This window comes from Mus musculus, chromosome 9 (genome assembly GCF_000001635.26).
Source record: "Mus musculus strain C57BL/6J chromosome 9, GRCm38.p6 C57BL/6J".
Lineage (NCBI taxonomy): Eukaryota > Metazoa > Chordata > Mammalia > Rodentia > Muridae > Mus > Mus musculus.
Window position 1 is genome coordinate 79,710,745 of NC_000075.6, and position 22,785 is coordinate 79,733,529.

The 22,785-nt window shown below is 44.1% G+C and overlaps 1 protein-coding gene across 3 annotated transcripts in view; it reads right to left on the bottom strand.

Annotated features, from left to right (window-relative positions):
* Col12a1 (collagen, type XII, alpha 1) overlaps positions 1–10,397 on the bottom strand; it is a 122,155-nt gene extending 111,758 nt beyond the window's left edge. Inside the window, exons 1-2 of one of the 3 annotated variants that reach the window (NM_001290308.1) lie at positions 7,675–7,978; positions 4,620–4,727 (exon numbers count right to left, since the gene is read on the bottom strand). In NM_001290308.1, the coding sequence (NP_001277237.1) occupies positions 4,620–4,692 (73 nt within the window). In that variant the 5' untranslated portion in view covers positions 4,693–4,727; positions 7,675–7,978. Of the gene's footprint in view, positions 1–4,619; positions 4,728–7,674 lie in introns of all 3 variants that reach the window. The other 2 variants (XM_006510797.4, XM_006510800.4) reach the window with 2 other exon arrangements.
* Positions 10,398–22,785: the final 12,388 nt, after the last annotated feature.

Genomic DNA, 22,785 nt, shown 5'->3' on the forward strand with positions numbered 1-22,785 from the left:
AAACAGAAGAAATGTTTCAATCAGAAATTTTAGGACATTTATACTACCTGTTAATGTGTACATACATATTTTTCTATTCTCTGAAAAGTCATTATTAAAAAAGTATCTGCCCAATAACATATATGTATCACGTTGACACCTGCAACTCAAATATAGATAGGATTTGAAAGGTAGCTATGCTCACCACTATACCACTAGTATGTATTTAGATAGAATTTGATAGATTAACTTCACACACTTGTTCAAACAATTTTAAAATTGGTGTGTCTGTCTTGGCTTAAAGAAAAATAACCTTTTTTTCAATTAGAGTACCCAACAAAAGTCTATAACCAAGAATGGCAGAAATAAACAAATGGATAGTTAGATGGATGGATGGATGGATGGATGGATGGATGGATGGATGAAAGGATGGATGGATGAAAGGATGAATGGATGGATGGATGGATGGATGAAAGGATGGATGGATGAAAGGATGGATGGATGAAAGGATGAATGGATGGATGGATGGATGGATGGATGGATGGATGAGTGGATAGATGGATGGGTGAATATAATATAATATTACAGACAAAACAAATATAAAAGCCACATTAAAATATCAACTTGAAAAACTAGTAAGATCTTTGTTCTGATCTTTGAAATAACACTGGAAAGGATATTTTCTCAGTGATAGAGAAGCCTTGGATGTACAAAGTGTGATGAGTCTGTTATATTCCATAGGCATTAACTTAATTATTGAGCATCTGATGCTACCAAAGTGCATGTTGTTTGCATTTATAAATACCAAAAATAGCAGCTGAAAATTAACACTTCAGACTAGCAATGATTTACTTGATGCACATTATAAAATATGTTTTTTCCATTAAATTGGCCAAGTTGAACAGTTCCTAGGTACAAAGGAAAATCAGCACTAGCCCACTGGTCCTGGATCCTGTCTGTGCTATGTAGTAACCATACTAGAAAACTTATGAGTGGGTGGGTAGATGGAAGAATGGATGGTTGAGTGCATGGGTTGATGGATAGATGAATAGGTGGGTGAGTGGACAGATAGATAAGTCAATGTGTATAATATGCTAAGACAAAGCAAATCTAAAAGCTACAATAAAATATCAACTCCAGGAACTCTCACTTCCTCATCTGAAAAATAGAACAATCAGGATAGATGGCATCTACCTTCTCTGGTTTGAATGTTTTGTTGTATATTAGAAACAGCACTGAATAAATGGAAATCTGCAACTGACAGTGGGGCAGACAGAGTTAGGGAGCATCTCCAGGAGATAGAGACCTGGGATAAGGGAGGCCCACAAGAATCAGTGGTGGTGACCTTAGCTGTGACTCAGAGCACTGGGGATATGGAGCCTGAAGAGGTCACCTCCTGTAGCCAGGCAGGAATCCCTATGGAGCAAGAGGGACACCAACCCACCCACAAGACTTTCAACCCAAAATTTATCCAGGGGATGAAGCAGAGACTGAGGGAGTGGCCAACCAATAACCAGCTCAACTTGAGACCCATCCCATGGGCTGCGAGCACTAATCCCTGATGCTATTAATGATATTTTGTGATGCTTGCAGACAGGAGTCTAGCGTGGCTGTCCTCTGAGGGGCTCCACATAGCAGCTGATTCAGACAGATGCAGACACCCACAGGCAAACAGTCCCTTTCATTAGAAGGGGAGGGGGGATGGAGGAAGGATTGTGAGAGGAAATACATATATGTGTGTACATTATATCATTTTTTTCTTAATCTAGATGCAAGGCAATTATTATTAAAGGCATGGATTAAAATCACTGAAAATTGATAATGATTGTTTATTATATGGTATAAGCTATAAATAATACAAAATTTAAAACTGAATTTCACAAATTTTATATCCATCTCAAATTCTAGATTAATGAAAAAAAATGTGTCCAGTTTTCAAGGAATAATAACCATTAGCTATTTAATGCAAAGCTAATTTTTCTAAAAATCTATTAATATATGTTACCCAAACCCAGACTAACTCACACAACCTAGGTCCATACCTAGATTTAATCTTAAACTAGAGAAAGTTTTAACTTTGCTAGTCTATTTAATATCCACTTAAGACAAAAATTTTTAAAAATCACCTTTGTGTTTACGTCTATAGGACACAGTAACCTAGAATGGTAACATAATTTAACCATACAAATGCAAGCACGGTGAAAATTTTATTATGATTTTTTGAAGGTAAAATGTAAATTTTAAAATAATTTCAATTAACATAAAAAAACTGTGCTTTCAGCATATAAAAAAAGCAAATAAAAATTATCCATAGAACTACAAGAGCATATATGAGCCACACCAAAAAAATTAAAATTAAAATTAAAAAAAAGTAACTTTGGCTACCCTACCAGAAGACTGTACACAGAGGGACAAGCTGAAATTTTGAAATACTCTCACAGAAAGATTTCAGGGAGAAAAATTCTATTTCATAGCCCAACGTCTCCAGAAAGACTTTGGCCACAAATTTTGTTAGCCTTCTCTAGGCTCCTGGGGCCATTTAGTTAGTAGTTAACACCAGGGCTGAGCAGCCCAACAAGGGGCAAACAGCCACACGTGGCTACCGAGCGCTTGAAGTGTGGCCAGTCCATAATGAAATGTGCTACAAGTGTAAAAAGTCCACGTCCAGCTTCCAAAACTTAGCACAGAAATGCAGAAGTGCTAGCTGATGCTGTGTCTATCAATTGCATGTTGAAACAAAAATATTGTGTTAAGACCTTTTACATTAAAATCAATTTTTCTTCTTTTCCCTTTTGTTTTACTTATATGACTATAAGAAATGTTGGAGTTCTACGTATGACTTACATTTGTGCCTCATATTTCTGTCTGACACTGCCAAACTAGAAAGCAATCCAAAAATGAATTTATTAAAATATACTGGCCTAAAGGAGGAGGAGACATGAGCTTAAGAAAGATTGAGGAAAAACCAACTACATCATATGGAAATTAATATAAAGTTAGAAGATAAAATATGAGCTAATAATAAAGACATATCGTATAATGTCCTTTTTAACTGTATTTTGCTGCCTGGTCAATACCACTTAAGAGATGTTTTCCACTTAGCATAATCACCAACCTAACCCTATACTTAAGAATTCTCAAAACTTTTATTTTCAAAGAACTATTTTCTTAATGGGCAACAAACAGGCCACTTCAGTGATTTATCTAAAAATATCTTCAGTAGTGCTTCCAGAAGTTTCTCAAATAAAATTCCTTCCTAACTGACGTCACAGCAAGGATTACTGAAAGGACACCTCATCAGAATACTCCTTCAGGAGGGAAGATCAGACTCGTCACGAAAGCCAGGCCAGGAGCAGTGCGCTATGGTTGGTTCCCTAACATTAACTCTCTATACCTATAGTTTTGAAGTAGAACATTTTTTTTAAAAATCAGGATGGTCAAGAAACAGCCCTACATACCTAACCACTTTAGTATCAACACAGTCTACCCTGGAATTTCCAGAGCGGACAGACATCTCCCTAACTTCATTAAAGGCATTTTTTTTAATTGAAGAGGGTAAAAGGACTTTTCAAGATTAACCCATTTATCTTGCGAAATACGATTAGTTTGCAACGTCCCGAATGATAATTGAAAGGGCCACTAAGATTGTTACATGGAAGTGGCTTCCTCGATAAATACTGAGACATGAAAGCACTAAGTGCATCAAACAAAACGGAAATTAGGTTAAAAGTCTAACAAAAGTTTTCTAGATGGCAGGGTACAAGGAGCCGGGGCTTTTGGAGTCACATTGTGGTGTCCCTGACCACCTAGTGCCAAGACGCTGAGGTTAGACGCGGCCAGGTCTCCCTGAGCCAGGCAAACGCAAGAGCAAGCCAAAGGGGTGCCCGGATCCCAGCCGCCTACAGGCTGGAAACCCTGGCACCCAGCCGAGCCACCCCTCCCCCACAGCTGGGTTGTTCTGGGACGTGTGCTTTAGAAACCTTAGAACCAAACGCAAACAGCAGGGTCCTCTAGATCGAGTGAGCACCCACTAGGGGTCAGTTTCTGCTTGTCACTCATCCCCCGCCCACCCACCTCCCCTAGCTACTGGCAGTTTGAAGGTTGGCTCCTTTGTCTGAAAGTCTGCCTACCCAACCTAATCTGCTCAAAAAGAAAAGAAAGGAAAACCAGACGCTCGGGGCTGGCAGTGTTGGAGTCTTTTATTTCATGTTGTCACCAAGGTCACAGTCCTGACCCAGGTGATCCGCTGCTGATCCTGTAAAGGTGTCCATATTCTGAGGTTCCTGGTGTCCAGATGTCGGGAATCCTCTTGTCAGAGCTGGATACAGTTGTTGCCCTATCCAGGGGACTGATCGTCAAGGAAGGCGGCAGTGCAGGTGGCAGTGTGGACAGCACACTGCAGAGACAAGCGCAAGGAGACCACACAGCACTGTACAGAATAGTGGAAGCAGAATAAACGAGCTGGACCTTTAAAGTTCAGAAACGGACACACCTCAGAAGGCAGGTGTTTCTCTGAAGAAGAGAAAGCACCTGAGAAGTGCAGAGAAAACAGACCAAGCAACAGAAGCAGGAGATGAAAGTCTTTTCCTTTCTTGAACTCTGCAGTTTCACTTGTCATAGGAGAAGTAAAAGCATTTTACCTTCTGCCTCAATGGAAGACAGGAGTAGGGCCACGCCCAGGGCGGCCAGCGCTCGGGGAAGCCTGGTCTGCATGTTTGGGCCTCAAGCTCACAGCCTCATGAAGGGATCTGCAGGAGGAAGCAGTGATCCATCAGAACCCAGCCTGAGCAGGCCACGAACAAGGTTAGACTAGAGCCTAAACATGGACCAGAACCGAGCCAAATCTGCCTATAAAACAACAGGGCCCAGCCCAGCACATAATGGACCCATTGTGGAACCATGGAAGTCAAGCTCTTCCAATAGGTTTAATCAGGGCACTAGTAGGAAATTCTAGTTTAAAGAGAATATTCTTCCCCCAGGGAGCTGCTGCTGCCTGGTGCCCTGTAAAGGCCTGACCAGACCGCACATGACTTCATACTGCCAAGGTGATGGATAATTTAGAGGTCATTTTATCCCTGACTCAACCAAATGTGTCTTCCAGCTGGGTATTTCATTTGGCTGTTTTTCCCTAACTGCTAACCTCTTTAGGTAACTGTGCTTTAGTGGTCCCAGGGTAATTTGATAATAATAATAATAATAATAATAATAATAATAATAATAATAATAAACCTCATTTATTCTATTTTCTCCAGTTTATCCTGACTAAAAATATGCAAGTATGTCTTTAAGATCTGGAATAGATTACAGAGGGATGAGGAAGGCTCAAATGAACCCCAGTTCTTCTGATAACCGTGTCGTTTTCACATCTGATAAAACCTTTACCAAAGATGAGAGGGAACCAACTCTAAAATGCATAATAAAAAGAGACGAAGCCGTAGAAAAAGCAAAATGCCCTTGTCTGTTTCCCAAACATTCTTAGATTGTACAAACCGCAATAATTCTTCCTTGTGTTTAGCTATTTCTTAATGCTGGACGATTATAACTAATACAAGCCCCAGAGGTGAGAAGGTTCTTAATTTTTCCTGCCTTTGCAAATAGATTTCTTCCTTAACGGCAAAGAGTTCCACTCATCCTTTTTACTTTCTCAACACACAGTAGCTGTTTTAGCAGCAGAAAGGACTGCCCTAGTATATTCTATGATCCAATCCAGGAACAAAAGTTACCAGCAATTAGCTGGACTGGGAAGGTGTCTGTGGCCAAATGCAAAAAACAGAACGAGGAGATTCAGAAGTGCACACATAACTTTAAGGCTACACCATAGGCCTCATGACAAATAGCGGGGAGCACTCCCCCATTTGTGTTTGGGAATTCAAAAATAAGCCAAAGGTTGGGCTCTCCTTGAGAAAAAAGGAACTGACAGTCTCCAACCCTGCCTTTCCAAATCATTGGCACGAGGGTTAGGGCAGCTTTCCTCATCCGAGTGTAAATTGCATTTTACATGTCTGATGAGCAGGCAAGCCAAATTGCCCAGAGCTCCTTTTTATGAAGCCAATATTAAAATTTTGGCGCAGCTCTGGGATCTAAGGGGTTTTAGTAATGTCTTCTCCCCCTAATTAACAACAAACCCTTTCCTACATTAGTCAAAATTTGTAAAGATTAAAAAAGCATAAATGCTTCATTGTTGTCGTCACCCGGCCATAACGCTGATATGATAATTTAGAATGCAGTCCGCAGTTGTGCTCACGAAAAGTTAAAGAGTGGTAACCTACCCACAAAAATCGGTGTGCAGTATTTGGGGGGGGGGGGGGTGTTAAAAGGGTGAACAAAAAACTTGAGTTAGTCTAGTCTTAGTCTAGTGCGCCACCTATCGGCTTCCTGTCTCAGCATCAAGAATGAATCACTTCTCTTTGGGGTATCTGATGAATAACTCAGCCATCTCAGCCAGCCAAGAATTCCGTTCGTATACGTTTTAAAGAAAAACTTCTCTCTCCTTCTTAGCCAAAACATTTATCGGAGTGCTTAGCAACACTTCATTGAGCATTCTCAGACATAGATGTCTGAAAGCGGTAGCCCTTACGTGGCAGTAGGATTTCCCTCACTTCCCCTCATGAATGAAAATGAATCAACTGCCCGGAGTGGGGGCACTATGGGAACTGGTCTCTTTCGGACAACTTGCCCCTCCCCCACCCCTTGCTGGAAGGAGCCAACTTCTTAACTCTCTCAATTTAACTTTTTTTTTCAAACGCACACACAGGCACACAAATGTTTCGTGGGCCCATCTAGAGTCCAGGCGTCACCTACGTCTTCTATAAAGGCTACCTAGCCAAGGACGAGCTTAGACTTGTTTCTTCGCCCCCCTCCCCCAATCCTACCCCAGTATTCTTTAGAAGACCCTAACCTTGGAGCTGAGAGGAGGTGTATGCCAAAGATCTGAATTGGTCAGGGGATGGTGGCTGAGGAAGCCAGATGCAGGTCCCATTTGTCAACTGCTCTCAAATGCACTGACTCCACGCACTCTGATCTGTGCACTCAAAGACTGGAGGAGAACCCTCCTCAAAGGTCCCATTGACTGACCCTGGGTAAAACTTAATCCCAGTGCATTCAGGAGGAACCCAAAAAGGAAGTCTCAGAAGCTGCGAGAGCTGGCCTAACCCAGCAGCACTTTGAAAGCAGTGGAGGATGGAGCCAGGGCAGCTCCCCCGAGCATCTGGAGATGCCACTAGCGCCTAGTCTCCCCAAGCTGGAGCGCTTTCCACTGGCCCTCCATGGAATTCTTCGCGGAGCGTACAGTACTTCACTTCGTTTTCTGGCAATGCCTTGAGTCCCTGCTGCAAGCCTGGAGTCCCTGGCAAAGCCACCAGATTATAAAGAGCGACCTATGCAGCCCGTGCACTTCACTGAAAGCGACAGAGACTATAGAGGACATTGCCCTACAGATGGATACACTGAGTCCCACTTGGCACACAAGCAAGCCACCTTTCCTTCTCCCTCCAAAACTCCAAAGAAACCGCCAAACTCCTGTGCCACAGATCTATCTCGGGCACACTAATCAATCGCTTCCAAAGCCAAGCAGCCCCTGCTGGGCATTCTGCCAGCCCCGGGTTAAGGTGCAAGCAAGAAGCCACTTTCCCCAGTTATCTTTGGGAAAGGGCGCGAGGGGTGGGGGTTGGGGTGGGGAACAGAAGCCAGACTGACCTGAGCCGGAGGTGACAGAGGGAGCGGGCGTCCAGCAGCCTGCGCGTGGGACCCCCCGGGCCTGGGAGGGCGCTGCGCTCCGGGAGCACCTGGCGGCCGCCGGTGTGGAAAAGGCGATGGGAGCACCCAGCAGCAGCGCCTAGTGCGCAGAGTGAGCGGAGGCAGGGGGACTGAATGCAGCTGCGGGCGGACGCGTCTGCAGCGGCCGCCTTTGCCGACTGGGAAGAGACTCCGCGCCGCGGGCTACTTAATAGAGGGCTGTTCCCGGCTCTCAGTTTACTCGGTTACGAAACGCCTGAGAAGGTGGAAGGCTGCCACGGGTGATGTATGCTCCTCGGCGGTGAAGGAGGTCTACTTTTGGGAACGTGTGCATACTTCGAGCATTCCTTCGGCGTGAGGTGGCGATCGCCGTAGTAGCAATGCCCCTCCGGGGGCGGGGAGGAGGGAGGGAGAGAGGGGGACAGCCGCAGCCGGGTTCCCTGCCAAGGGAGGCCGCGGACTCCTCCGCTTGGGGCGGGCTAGGGGGCTCGGGTTTCCCTAACCCAACGAGTTTCTTTAATACGTTTATTTTTCTAAAATAAGAACAATGGAGAAGTGGGGAACGGATCTTCGTTTCAGAGCAGCGGGATGGGCATCCCCTTTGTCCCTCACCATTGCATCTCCGGCCGCCACCGTCCCCACGTCCACCTTCCTCCCCCTCTGTCCTGGGTGCACTTAAAACCGATTTACAGGCTTTCCATTAACTAACTGTCTGTGCACGCGGCGGGCCTCTGTCTTTCCCAGTCTCCAAGGCGCGACTTTGAAAACTCCGACAGCCGCCTGCCTGCTCCCGGCTCAGGGCTAGGATGGCTTTCCCAGGCCTGTCTGTCTAACCTAGTTTTTCAGGATAGAGATGGGAGGCTTCGATTCAGTCTGGAGGGAGGGAGAGGAAAGTTATTGGTACCTGGGGGCGGGGGCGGCGGGGGCATCCCAACGGGACACTTAAGAACAAGTTTTATTCTCCTTAGAAATTTCTTGTCAGTTTAAGAGTAAAATCTGGCCCACGTTGGGGCTTCAGGCAGCTCTTCCCTAAAAAATTCCTAGAGGTGAAAAGGACGGAGAGGAGCTCGCTCGGGGACGCTCGCACGCAGGCGCGAGCTACTGAGAAGGCCAACTAGGAGCCGGATACTCCGCCAGCACACGGGCTCTTTTCTGCAGCTCCCCGGTTCCCGGCACTCCACCCCTTGGACGCAGTGGGAGTCTGGCACTTGAAGTTGCCAAATTGTACAAGACGCATGGGATGAAGTGTCCAGTAGTCACACGTTGTTATCCGGAAAGGGCTCGAAGACGGATTCCTACACGCGTTTGTGAGCTCAGAACTCGCTCCGCGAATTTCCCGCCCCTTGAAGCCCAGAGACGTCGCCTCAGCAGGGTTGGGCTAGTGGGTACTGGAAACAGGACAGGGCTCTAGACCCTGGAGTAGACCGCCCCTTGGTAGCAGAAGTTGCGAGCACACCTGACTTAAGCCTTTCTTCCATGCTTGATCTTACCTCTGCAGATTTGACTTCCCTGCTCTAGGCACATTAGTGTTGGAATTGACCAAAACTCTGCACGCTTTTTCCCAGTTCCCTTGCGCCTTGCCCCACGCACGGGCGGCCTCTGGCCAGAGCTAACCAGAGCAAGAGAGGAGCCTGGAAGAAAAGAAACGAGAAAAATGAGAATGGCCACCACCTCTGCACATTCTTGGAGCACGCAGGGCCCACTCAAAGGCCGCTGAGCAACTTGCACAAAGCGCCCACACAATGCGCAGGCTTTTCCCTCATGTCTCCACAGTTCTGGTGTCTGCCTAGACCCTCCAGCCAGGGTGTGAACGCATCTGGAAGATGCAAACACCAATGTATGCGACACAGCTGATCTTTTACATCCCTGTGATGCTCAGAGCCACCCAGGAGCAGCGAGCCCCCTCTTCATGCCTGAAGGGAACTCAGCTTCCAAGCCTGCTCTTCAGCAGGACATGCACATGTAGGGAAAAGCGTCCAGTATGGTCCCCAGACACGTAAAGGAAGGTGGCAACAAGACAGACCAGGGCTATGGTTCCAGCACCCCACTGTGAAGGTGAAGGACTACACCAGCCATAGAAGGACACACACACACAAGCACAATGACACTCCCTATCTAGAAAGGGAGAGCTGGACAAGTGGAGAGTGTCTATCCCTGTCTTCCTCTTGCTCAGTCTGCAGCCTGAAGACCGATTGGAAAAGACTTCTGGACACAAACATCCTCTCCAGCCTAGAGCTGCGAGCGGCAGGCACCCAGGCAGGGGCTCCTTTTGCTCAAGTCCTTTTTAACGGGGAGGCTGGGGGAGGGGGGAAGATATGCTGCAAGAAAGGTGGGTGAGGCAAACCAACAGCTACAGAAGCCCTTATCGCCTTCTAAAAAACAATCCCTGGACAAGATTTAGTGGTTCTAGGTGGGAGGCGGGGGGGGGGGGGGCGACTTGCTGGTGAAGGAGACAGTCACAAATGTATCCAAGCACGCTTATTCGCAAGGGGCCATGGGGCAATTCAAATCCTCGCAGCCTAAAGTCTGAATTGTTTGGTCTCCTGGGCCCTGTAAGCTTGACTCCAGTAAGGGGACAAACATGTTAGAACCCCCCCTCCTACCTGGTGCCTGTCAAAGGTGCGTTTGTTTCTTAACTCCCCTTGGAATCTGTTAAGTTTGCAGTAAAGCGGTGGGTTTTTGCTGACTGAAGCACAGCTGGTTGTATTTATTGAGTCTAGTTGCTTCCTGTGGGTCTTACTCCTGTGGCCATATCCCCAGGATCGGCCTATCCTCTCTCTCCCTCTCTTCTGTTCCCACCTCTTCTCCCTTCGAGTCCTGGGTTCCCGGGGGTTCAAGATCTACAGATCTCTTGTCACACAGCGCGACCTAGTGGATGACTAGAAATCTGAATCAAAATTATGGATTTTGAGAGCTGGGAACGATTGGAGGAAAAAAAAATCTGTCATTCAGCCACCTGGTTTTTCGGACTGATAATTGAAAGGGAATACAGACAAGGACTTGGCGTCAAGTTAAGGCACTCTGTAGAGAAAAGCCTGCCCCAGAGCTGTGAGGCTCTGGGCAGTTTTTGGAAATAAAATAAACAGGGGGGAAAGATCCATTTTAGGATGAAGCTGGGACACAGCACCAACACTAGCTTCTAGAAAACTAAAAGTGCATGAAATCAACTTAACTAAGGCCCCAGAGATAGGATAAACAGTTTTTACTCCCACCGCACATTCTAACTGGCCCACCCTTGCAGAGAGGAAAGAGAGACCTGGGTGAAAGTGTAGGCATTACTGAACACTGAGGATTCTGTGTGAGAGTCTGGAGACAAAGGTATAGTGGTGCTAGTGTTCCTCCTGGTTATCGGATGCCAACAAGCAGCCAGACCAGGAGGAGTGGAAACTGTGTCTGAACATTTCCCGACCCTGTGGGCAATTCAATACACATTTAATCAGCACCTCTGTCTTAGTTATTGTACTACAGCTGTGAAGAGACACCTTGGGCCACATCTCCTAACCCTTGTGGTTTGCTTGTTTGTTTGTTGAGACAGGGCTTCTTCATGTAGCCCTGGCTTTCCTGAAACTCTGTATACCAGACTTGCCTCTAATTCACAGAGATTTGCCTGCCTCAGCCTTTATCCCCCAAGTGTTGGGATCAAAGGCATGCATCACCACCACTCAGTCCTGCTAATCCTTCTAATCCTTTCAAATAGTGCCACTCCCTGGTGAGCAAACATTCAAGTATAGGAGCCTATGGTGGCCATTCTTACTCAAACCATCACACCATCAAAGGCCAAGTTCTGAGAAGCCAGCTGTAAAGCCTATGAAGATAAGGCATTTCTCTCAAAACTCTGTCAAATAACATTTGGGCTGGGCACCTAAGGCAACTTCATGTGCCCCATTCAAGCCTTCTGAATAACTGGGCCCTCTCTTAAAGGAAAGAAGGGATACAGCGCACGCCTACCTTTTATCTTCCCAGAATTTCTTCAGTGAATCCAAAGGCTTTGAATATTTTACCCACAACTCCCTGACCAGGATCCAGGGTGTGGGGAGCTTGGGAGCAAAGAGAAGAAAGAATCTTCATCACGTGCATCTTACTATGCAAGCTCTCAGCTCAAAACGCATAGGTTGCATAGGAAACTGAAAAGTTTCTAAACCCCAGCCTCCACATGCAAAACCTAGTCACAGTGGACTACCAGGGTTTATTACAGCCAAAGACTGCTGGGAATGTATGCGTGAGTCAGTTATGACCTCCTTGGGCAAAATGCAAAAGGCAAGAGGAAATGCATTCATTTACAAGAGGAAAAAGCAACTCTCTGCCCGGAGTCAATACTGTCTCTCTGACCAACACAGGGATGTAGAATCGATTTGTTGGTGGCTGTCAAAGTAAGCGAAGGTGCTTAACTTCTAGTCAAACTTCTACTGTGTCCGCAGGCACTGCATGTATGCTGACACACATTTTCAGGTTGTAGAACTGAAAAGTCACAGGAGCTCATGTTTTAAGATTTGATCTTGCCCGGCAACATGACACATGACTTTAATCTGAGGACTCCAGAGGCAGAGGCAGATGGATCTCTGGGAGTCCGAGGCCAGCCTGGTCTACAGAGCCAAGTACAGGAGAGCTAGGGCTACACAGAGAAACCCGTCTCGAAAAACAAAAACAAAACTTCGATCTTTGCTCTCAACTGGAGTTGAGTTGTAACCAGACAAACGTTTCAGTTTCTAATGTTTTCTAGTGTGTTTTTATACACTCATAACAAATGCTGTGAAGTGTATTTATCACTGACCCACATGTCTCTAAAGCAGACATACTTTGAAATAATCCTTAAACTTTGGTGACAGGCGCCCTCTAGTGGAAGAGATAACTAATTCCCTAGTCAGGCTCAACTTCATTACTTAATCCGGAGTAGTCATTCACAAATGTTTCTCCACTCATTAGAGCTCACTGAGGCACTCTGGGAAATCCCCAGATTCCCATGTTTAAGGCCATACAAAAGAAGCACCTTTTGTACAAAATGTGAATATATTAACAATGAGCACAGAATTTGTAAAAAAAAAAAAAAAATTCAGTAAACTGCTAGAGATTATATACCTGAAAGCTAAAGGAGCAAAATAAAAATTAATTTGGGAAAAGTATGTAGGATAGAGGATAAAGGACACCAAAAGAAGAAATCAGCCCAATCTATCGCAATGTCTCAACTTCCCCTCAAACAAATGACAAAAGAAAGATGGGAACGCGTTGTTATGAGACATATTTTTATGCTATAGAAAGTAGTTAAGAATTACAAATGCTCTATGGTGGTGTAAATGAGAATGGACCCCCATAGACTCATATATTTGAATGTTTGGCTCCTAACTGGTAGAACTATTTGGGGAAGGATCAGGAAGTGTGGCTTTGTTGATTCGTTACTGGGATGGGCTTTCAGATTTCAGATGTCCACAATAGTCAGACCCAGTCTTTCTCTCTCTCTCTCTCTCTCTCTCTCTCTCTCCCTCCCCTCTCTCTCTTCTCTCTCTCAGTCTCCTCTCTATATATCTCTCTCCTCTCTCTCCTCTCTCTCTTCTCTATCTGTCTCCTCTCTCTCTTCTCTCTCTCCTCTCTCTCTTCTCTCTCTGTCTCCTCTCTCTCTTCTCTATCTCAGTCTCCTCTCTCTCTTCTCTCTCTTCTCTCTCTCTCAGTCTCCTCTCTCTCTCCTCTCTCTTCTCTATCTCAGTCTCCTCTCTCTCTTCTCTCTCTTCTCTCTCTCTCAGTCTCCTCTCTCTCCTCTCTCTCTTCTCTATCTCAGTCTCCTCTCTCTCTTCTCTATCTCAGTCTCCTCTCTCTCTTCTCCTCTCTCTCTTCTCTCTCTCTCAGTCTCCTCTCTCTCTTCTCTATCTCAGTCTCCTCTCTCTCCATCTCTCTCCTCTCTCTTCTCTATCTCAGTCTCCTCTCTCTTCTCTCTCTCTTCTCTCTCTCTCAGTCTCCTCTCTCCCTCTCAGTCTCCTCTCTCTCTCTCTCTCTCTCTCTCTCTCTCTCTCTCTCTCTCTCTGCCTGTCTCTGTGTGTCTCTCTCTTGCTCTCTCTGTTTCTCTGTCTGTGTTTGTGTGTGTCCCTCTTGTGCTCTCTCTCTCTCTCTCTCTCTCTCTCTCTCTCTCTCTCTCTCTCTCCTCCACTTCTCTGCCTCCTATCATGCTTCCTGTCATGAAGGTTATGGATTCACCCTCTTGAACTTTAAGTTCCACATTCAATGCTTCCTTTTTTGAGTTGCCATTGTCATAGTGTCTCATCACAGCAATAGAAAAGTAATTAAGGCAGAGGTTAGTACCAGGAAGTGGTGCACTGCTGTGTCGCACCTGACTATGCTGCTTTTGGAGGGCAAGATGGACTAGGAAATCAGTTGAACGCTGTAAACAAGGATTCACAGGCAGCCTTCTCAGGAGCTGGGAAGACAACAGTGCTGAGAGCAATGGAAGGCTGTGGAGAAGGCCTGGTTAAGAGGTTTCAAAGGGGAACAATATCATCAACTGGACAAAGATTATTCTTATGATGTTTTGGCAAAGAATGTGGCTGCTTTCTGCCTTTGTCCTAAAAAAAAAAAATCTTCAAAAAGCTAAATTGAAAATTAATTTCATTGGCAGAGGAGATTTCAAGATAGCCTAATATTGACTCTGTTGGTTACTAGTGATCACCTTTATGCAAATCTACTAAGAAAAAAAGAAATCATGGGGAAAAAGTAGAAAATACACAACTGGGGGGGGGGCACAAAGAGCACCAGAGAATATAATGTTGAAGCCAAGTCTTATGCTCAAAGAGATGAGAAAGGCCTGATGTTAAATGGAATAAAGGGAGTAGTGTGCCCAAGGTAATAAATCCTAAACAAAGCTTCTACTTTCATAAGCTTAAAAAAATATTGTAGAGCAGGCTGGGCCTAGGCCTTCCTGCACATAAGTAGCAGACATGCTGCTTGGCCATCTAGAAGGTCTAGAACAACTGGAGCGGGGGCTATCACAAAAGCTGTTGCCTATACATGAGCTATGTTCTTCTTGCTTGGCTGCCTTGTCTGGCCTCAGTGGGAGAGATGTGCCTAGCCTCCTAGAGACTTGATGTGGCAATAGAGGGGTATATCGGGGGAAACACCACCCACTCAGAGAAGGGGAGGGAGGGGGGAAGAATTGTTGAAAGGGAGGTGACCAGAGAGGGGGCAGTGAGCAGGATATAAAATAAATTAAAAATAAAGAAAGAAATTTTTTAAAAGACCCACACCCAGCTAATCCTGCAATTTGTTAAAAGAAAAGGCTTAAGGAATTATCTCTTCCTAAAGAGCAACAATAAAGAAAAGCATATGCAAATATAATTCAAGGAGGGAAGGCATATTCTATGCCCTGCAAGCAATATCAGCCATGTGGTTCTGGCTTTCGTGTTACAAAGAGAGCAAGAGTTAAAAGGTTGTGGATTCTTCTTTGTGAGTTAAGGAAATCTGCTATGGTCAGGAATGTCAGGGGTGTCCCTGCACGGAAGTCTGGAGGGGCCATTGCATCAGGCTTGAAGATGAAGCCTGGATATTGTTTGGAGACTCCAAAATATTGGAAATGCCAGAACCATGGGATATCAGCAAGAGAGAGCTGCATACAGGGAGTGGAGCCAGAGCAAGAGAGAAAAGTGTGTTTCTGTCATTAAAGAACAGATGGAGGGATTTATAAGCAGGAGGCTTGAACATGGGATTTAAAGTCTGCCCTTCTTGGTTTTGATCTTGTTTTGATCCAGTATCTCTTCACTGTGGCCCTATTCTTCCATTTTTGTCATGGAAATGTGCCATGGTATGTTGGAAGTATTTAATTTGCTTTTTGCTCTTGATGTTACAAGAAGGTTACAACTAAGAGACTGCCTTGGGTTTCAGAAGAAAGTTTGGACTTTAGGGGTTTTTTTGTTTTTTGTTTTGTTTTGTTTTTAAGTGTTGAGACTGAAAGATTATAAGGATGCTTGAAGTTAAACTAAATGCATTATGCACCATGATATGACCTCGAACCTTTAGGGACTAGCAAATGGAGTGTGGTGGTCTGAATGAGAATGGCTTCCACGGGGTTCATATATTTGAATGTTTGATCCTTAGTTGATAGGACTGTTTGGGGAAGGAGAAGGAGATACGACCGTGTTGGAGAAGGTGTGCCACTGGGGTGGGTTTTGAAGGCTTCAAAAGAACAGGCCCACCACCACTGCTCTCTCTGCCTTGTGCTTGTGGATCAGAAGTAAGCGCTCAGCTACCATTCCAATTCCATGCCTGCCTGCCTGCCTGCCTGCCTGCCTGCCATGTTCTACACCACGGTGGTCATGGGCTCTAACCCTCTGAAACAGTGAGACTGATATTAAGTGTTTTGTTTTAGAAGTCACCTCAGTCATGGTGTCATGACATAGCAATAGAAAAGTAACTAAGACAGGGCTAATACTTTTATCTGTGATGCCTGCAGAATATTAGAAGCAAAGATGCTGTTGTACAGAGCAGCAGCAGCAGTCACCGGGTAATACAGCAGGACCTTTGTTCCACAAATGTGCATCAGAGGAACAGCATCTGAATGTGGGATCTCTGTTAAGGGTAGTAAGCTTGTCTGGCCTTTGTCCAGGAGGGATTAAGTATCGTCACTACACTGGACACACATGACCTTTGCTCTGCAGAGAAATGATCTCTATCTTCCAAAACTTTTCTTATAAAGACACTCTCAAAAAGATCACTTGGAACAAAGAGAGGTCCTTGTGTTCCACAGGAATGCAAACATATGAGAAAGACAGGAAGAAATGTCTCCCAAGAATAAAGGTTATTGGAAGCTCATGGGAGAGAGCAAGAATCTCTGGAAGAGGAAACTCTTCGAAGCCTTAAGTCCTTAGTATTTCCATTATAATAAAAGCACATGATTATTATACAGGAGTGATAATGGTTTAAAAAAAAAACTTTTCGAAATCATGTCTCATCTCACAACAGATGATTCTAAGGAAAAACAGCCTGTGCCAGCAAGGAAATAGGAGTTAAGGGAGAGAGTACGAGGGTTGGGGTAAGAACTGAGGGTTTGATTTGCAAGAGATGGGTCAGTAGGATGGGTGCTTGCTTCACAAGCATGAAGATCTGAGTTTGGAGCCTCCGCAGCCATTTAAAGCTGAGTAAGGTAGCATATGTCTGCAAACTCAGCACTGGGAACAGGGTGCCGTGGAGGCAGGAGGATGCCTGAAGCTTGCTAGCCTGTCAGCCTAGCAGAAAATATTAAACTCCATGGTCAGTGAGAGACAGTATCACAAAGGAATAAGGCAGATAGTAACTGAGGAAGACAGCCAATATTTTACTCTGGCCTCTAGAAGTGCACCAATGTGTACACACACACACACACATACACACACACACACACACACACACACACACAAATTCCAAGTCTCATATCAGAAAACACTGTTCCTACTAACACGCAAAGGAATGTGTCTGGCTTAAGAAGCAAGGATTGATCATACGGAAGGAGGAAACAGAGGTGGGGATCAAGAGTTCGAGGTGAGTTCTAGACCACATAACTTCATAACTTCCACATAGGCTTCATAACAAGACCGTGTCCCACACAGACACACAAAGAGAAGAAAAGAAGAAGGATTGGAAAACACTTTTAAGATGAACTATCACATTCTAGTGGCCCAGAATGATGGTGACGCTGTGAGAAAGCATGGGGAAGGGAGCCAGAGTTAGAGCCGCAGCCAATGGCTTTAGAGTTGCTCCAGATATGATCAAAATCCTTGGGCTTCCTTCCAATCAAAGAAAGTTGATTGGTGACTTTCCCTTAAAATATTTGCATCTCAGACTTATACAGACGGGTTTGGTGTTTTGGTTGGTTGGTTTGTTTGTTTGTTTGTTTTTTAAGAATTTTTCTACTTTTGGGGAGATTTTGCAATCATGAAAAATTACTAAAGACACAAATTTATACACCATGCAACAAGGAAGGATGGTATACTTATGTCTTGGATACACAGCACACCATGTCCATGGATAAATACACAATACTGCATGACGTACAAATAAGCATCTAAGAAAAGCCAAAAGGGTCTCTCCCACCTTCCTGTCCATACCCAAGCTCCTTCATCAAGCCAAAGATACTCCAAGGCTGCATTTATTGTTTAAATTGAAAAAGTGATCGAAAACTCTCACATGCATCTAGTTTTTCAAAAGAAAGGGAGTTGTAATTTTACTTACTGAACAGCTTCATATCCTAGACTTGTTTGCTCGTTTTTCTAATAGTTGTAGCTTGGGTACAAAATGCAAAGCACTCCCTCACAGTAAAAGGCTTTGATCACCAAAGTTAAGAGCAGGCAGAGAGCATGATAGAGCATGATAGAGTAGAAGGGCAAGTATTGTGTTCTGGGCTGACATATCTCCTCTGTTTTGAAATGAAGCTTGAATGTTTACTACTTATTGTTACTCTTGAAGAGGTTGAGTACACGTCCATACTCACTCAGACCTTTTCTCAGGAGCTCTGGGTATATATATATATATATATGTACACACACACACACACACATACATACAGTAGAGGTTATATAAGCTCTGGGTCTGACCCCAGTGACAAGACATTCCTCCAACCTGAGTACTGCTATGAGAGCACTGTGTGACTTCACATGGCCATGGTAGGGTTAAGACAATGGGTGTAGGTTTTGCTACTTTATAGGTTCTTTTTCCCAACCTTTCTCTTCTCAGCTTCACCCTATCACTAGATAGAAGAAAAAGAAGGATAGAGGAGAAAGATAGCGATCCCTGAATCTATTTTTTCTCTTTGTTTCTTCTTTCAGCATAACTACTAACAAACTGCATCCAACCCCACCCCACTCCACCCCACCCCCACCCCCACCCCCACCCCCACCCCCACCCCCGAACAACCAACAACCACCAACCCTTCCTTTCAGGGCCCTAGCATTTATGTACCCTCTGGAAAGTTCCCAGAGTTCCAAACATCACACATTTGTAGAAACTATCTGCAGCTGGCTAAACTACGCCTCTGATTGGCACGAGGCAAATCATAGTCAGCTGCTGCAGACAGTCTGAAGTAACCCCAGGCCTCCACACCTGGGATTAAAAGGGAAACATATTCTTCTATGTCTGTGCTTTTTTAATGAAACCGAAATTCAAGAACTAAAAATGGGTCTTGAGGCAGGCGGCACAAAAGGTTATCCAGGAGAGAGAGCCTGGTATCTGAGCTCTACCCTTAGACCAATCAAGTCTCATACCTGGGAAGGCCAGAACAACTGTGGAGTTTTGAAGATACCCAGGCCAGTATCGGATGGTCAGTGAGTAGACACACAGGAATTTAAAACATGTTGAGGATCCAGCTGCCATCCGGAAGATTAAGATGAAGACGAACTGATTCTAGGACTAGTTTCCAAGTCATGGTTCAAGAGTATATATAAATGTGGATTTTGCATAAGGATTAGTACCAGGGAAGTTACAAGGAAACAAAGCTGATTGCCCGGGGTCAGAGAGCTGGAGAGTAGAGAATCCAGAGTCACAACCCTGGCTCACTGCTTTCTAAACCTCTCACACTTCCACTCCCATGTGGCACCCAGAAGGAATCTGTTTTCTGTCCTGACTGATTTAAAATTCAAATCGGACAAAGGCATGACACAATTCCATTAACCAATGGACATGCTAAATGCTCTTTTATTTTCCTGTCTTACTAAAGTTTACACTACTGCATACATATATATCCAAAAGATGAGAAAAGGTTGCTTGCTTCTTCTGATGAATACTTTACTGCACCCATACCTAACAGATTAGAAATATACAATACGACAAAAGCAATGACTCAGAGTGGTCGGCCTGGCCTGGTGGTGATAGAGATTCCCACGGCAAGGCAGTCAAGGAAACAAGGCTCTTTGAAATCCTCTAACCAAGGCCCTCATCCCACAACAACTCTGAGAGCCACAGGAGACAAGTAGCTTGATCAATGTCTTGTCCCTATCAGCAAGGCCATGACTACAGGACAGGAGCCAGATGCCCGAATGATCTTCTTTCTGGTTAATTCCATTACCCAGCTTCTGTGTATTTTGTTAGTTTTACAAACAGGGTCAGAATTCATTGCAACTCTGTCTCCAGAACAGAGTTGGCAGATGGCCAGGAAAGCGGCTGCCTATCCCAACATCTCTGTATTTGCAATCTTTTAAAGGTGAGTAGAGCAAACGAGCAGTGACTTACACACCTAGCTGTGCCTGGACCACGAAACACGCCAAGCAAACTGATGATGCCACTGCAAAGATCAGATGCTATGGCTCCTGCTCCAAAGCAAGCAAAATGGGAGGCATCTTGGGTCCACGTGCTGCATGGACCCAAGCAATGTCGAGCATGTTTCCAGGTGAAAGGGACACATCAAACGTATGACAGGCAAGATATGACTATTCTCAAGCATATGCTTAGAGTCCTTGAGAACACGGCCTTACCTTTCAATACTCTTCTCATGAGGGTCCTAACATTGGCACCTTACTACTTTGGCAACGAAGTTTACTGAAACTCATAGGACACTTGGCCTTCACGTGTAACATCATTTTGACATTGTTCTACCTGAAAACCATGCTTTGAGCTAGTTGGTCCCCAGAAGGTCCCCAGGAGACAAAGGAGCATGGAATCCTCGCAGATGACATCACTCTTGGGCATGCATTTTTCCTAGCAAGTTATTGATTCCATTAAAAAATTTCCCAACAACTTACATTTGATCTTTCCTATCATAAACGTCACTGAAAAGATTACGTGACATCTTTTTTAAATAAACAAACATTACACTGGAAAGTGGGCAAGAAGAGAAGGCAAACTAAATGGAGCTATAAATAGTCAGGAACTATAGGTTTCCAGGAAAATCTGGGTGTTTTATCGATGGCTGTAATGGGATCACTAGTATGGACACAGCGAGTGCATCACAGTACTGACGCCCTCTCAAACACCCACAGGCTCCCTCTAACACTGCAGGTTCGCAAGATAAAATTTGAGATTCCTCTGTTCCCACAGATCCTAAGACAGAAAACAGGCCCCTACCGCATCATTCTGGACTGTCATTTCCTGATCTTATTCTTTATTCACTACTCCAAGACATCCTCCAGCCTGCTGCCCTGAGACTCAGGTGCCCACATTCTGCCTGTCTATCCCCAACTCTTAGCTAGGCTTCTGGAAAATGGTGCTGATACACCTTGGTGAAAGAATCCTATCAAATTTGCTTCCAGGGGATTTATTTTTACTATTTCAAGAAAATATCACTTTAAAAAAATTACTCTCTAGCAGAATGATAATTGAGCCTGAAATATTACTTGGGAGATTTATTTGGTAGAGAAATGTGTTTTATTCAGCATCATTCTACTGGGACAATCTAAAACAATTAGACTGCATCATATCTAGCTACTTATTTTTACACAGTTTTAAAACTAACATATGAAAGTTAACATAACCAAAGATCAAGTATGAGTAGGCTTATATTCATTTTAAAAGCACTATGGACTGGAAACCATATGTCCTTCCTACAGAACTATAAATTGATATAATGGATTTTAAAACAATTAGCATTTTATTGTAAATTTATTATTATATACCTTATAAAGCTATTGTTCTTATCACCTACCTAAAATAATTGAAAACAGAAGATAGAAAGACGGCTTAGTCGGTAAAGCATACAAAATCATGAGGACCTGAGCTCAGATCTCCAGCTGGCACAGAAGCCAGGCATGGCAGCACTTAGCTAGAATCTCAGACCTAGAAGCAGAGGCAGGAGGGTCTATAAACACTTCTACCCAGCCAGTCTAGCCAAAGTGGTTAGTTCCAGGTTAAGTGAAAGACTGTTGTTGGAAAACAATTGATGAGGACATTTGACATTGACCTCTGGCCTACACACACACACACACACACACACACACACACACAAATACACACTGTGTGTGTTTATACCAGCATCATTTATAATAGACAAATTCTAGAAACTACTATACTGTCCATCAAATAGATAAACACAGACTACACATACAATGAATAACACTTATACATGAAGAGAACAAACTGTTGGTAATATGCAACATGGTTGATTTCAAATGCATTCAGTCAAGACACAAAGGGATGGATACTATATATGAAGTCTTTTTTGCCACCTAGGCACTAGCAAAATGGCAGGGAATCAAAGGAGGATTATGAGAGGAAGTAATGATAACGAAGACAATGAAGACTTAGGGCATGATGGAAATGTTTCATATCATAATTATGGGGTAGTTATAATATTGTGTACATTGACAAAACCTCATTTTATGGTATATTAATTCTTCTTGGATAGTGTTAACTTTTGCTCTCTTCTGAACCTGGGACATACTCCTCTCTTCCCTTTGGATGTGATGACCCGTGGTTCTCAGGCCTTGAATGAGAATCCCAGTGTTGGCTCCTGTGGTTCTAATACCTTTGAAATTGAGCTAAGCCCAACCACCAGCCTTCCTCATTCTCCAGTTTTCAAAGAATCTATATAGGATTCAGCTTCTGTAACTGTGAACAAATTCCCCTAATGGGTTCCTCAAAAAAAAAACTAGAAATAGATCTACCACATGATCCAGCTATACCACTTCTTGACATATAACAAAGACTCAGCACTTTACCACAGGGAGACATAGACATACTTGCTTACCACTGCTCTTTCACAACTGCCAAGAACTGAGAAGACCTAGATACAACTGATGAATGAATAATAAAAAGTATGGCACATCTACACAATGGAATATGACTTAGCTATTAACAAAGAATGAAATTATGAAATTCTCGGGTAAACAATTTGCCCTTTTGAATTTTTATTAACTTTGAATGTTATTCCCAAGTACATACATCAATATCAGTTTGTTTCTTTAACAACTTGAATCTGTTTTTAAAGATTTGTTTTCTTTTCATTTATATGTATGGGTGTTCACACAAGGGTACCAGAAAAGGTCAAAAGATATTATCTATCCTCTCACACTGCAGTTACCAGCAGATGTAAACTACCTGACTTGGGTCCAAAGAACTGAGCCTGGATCATCTACAAGAGCAGAAAGTTCTTTTAACCACCTAGACATCTATGCAACCCAACAGATTCTTTTATTT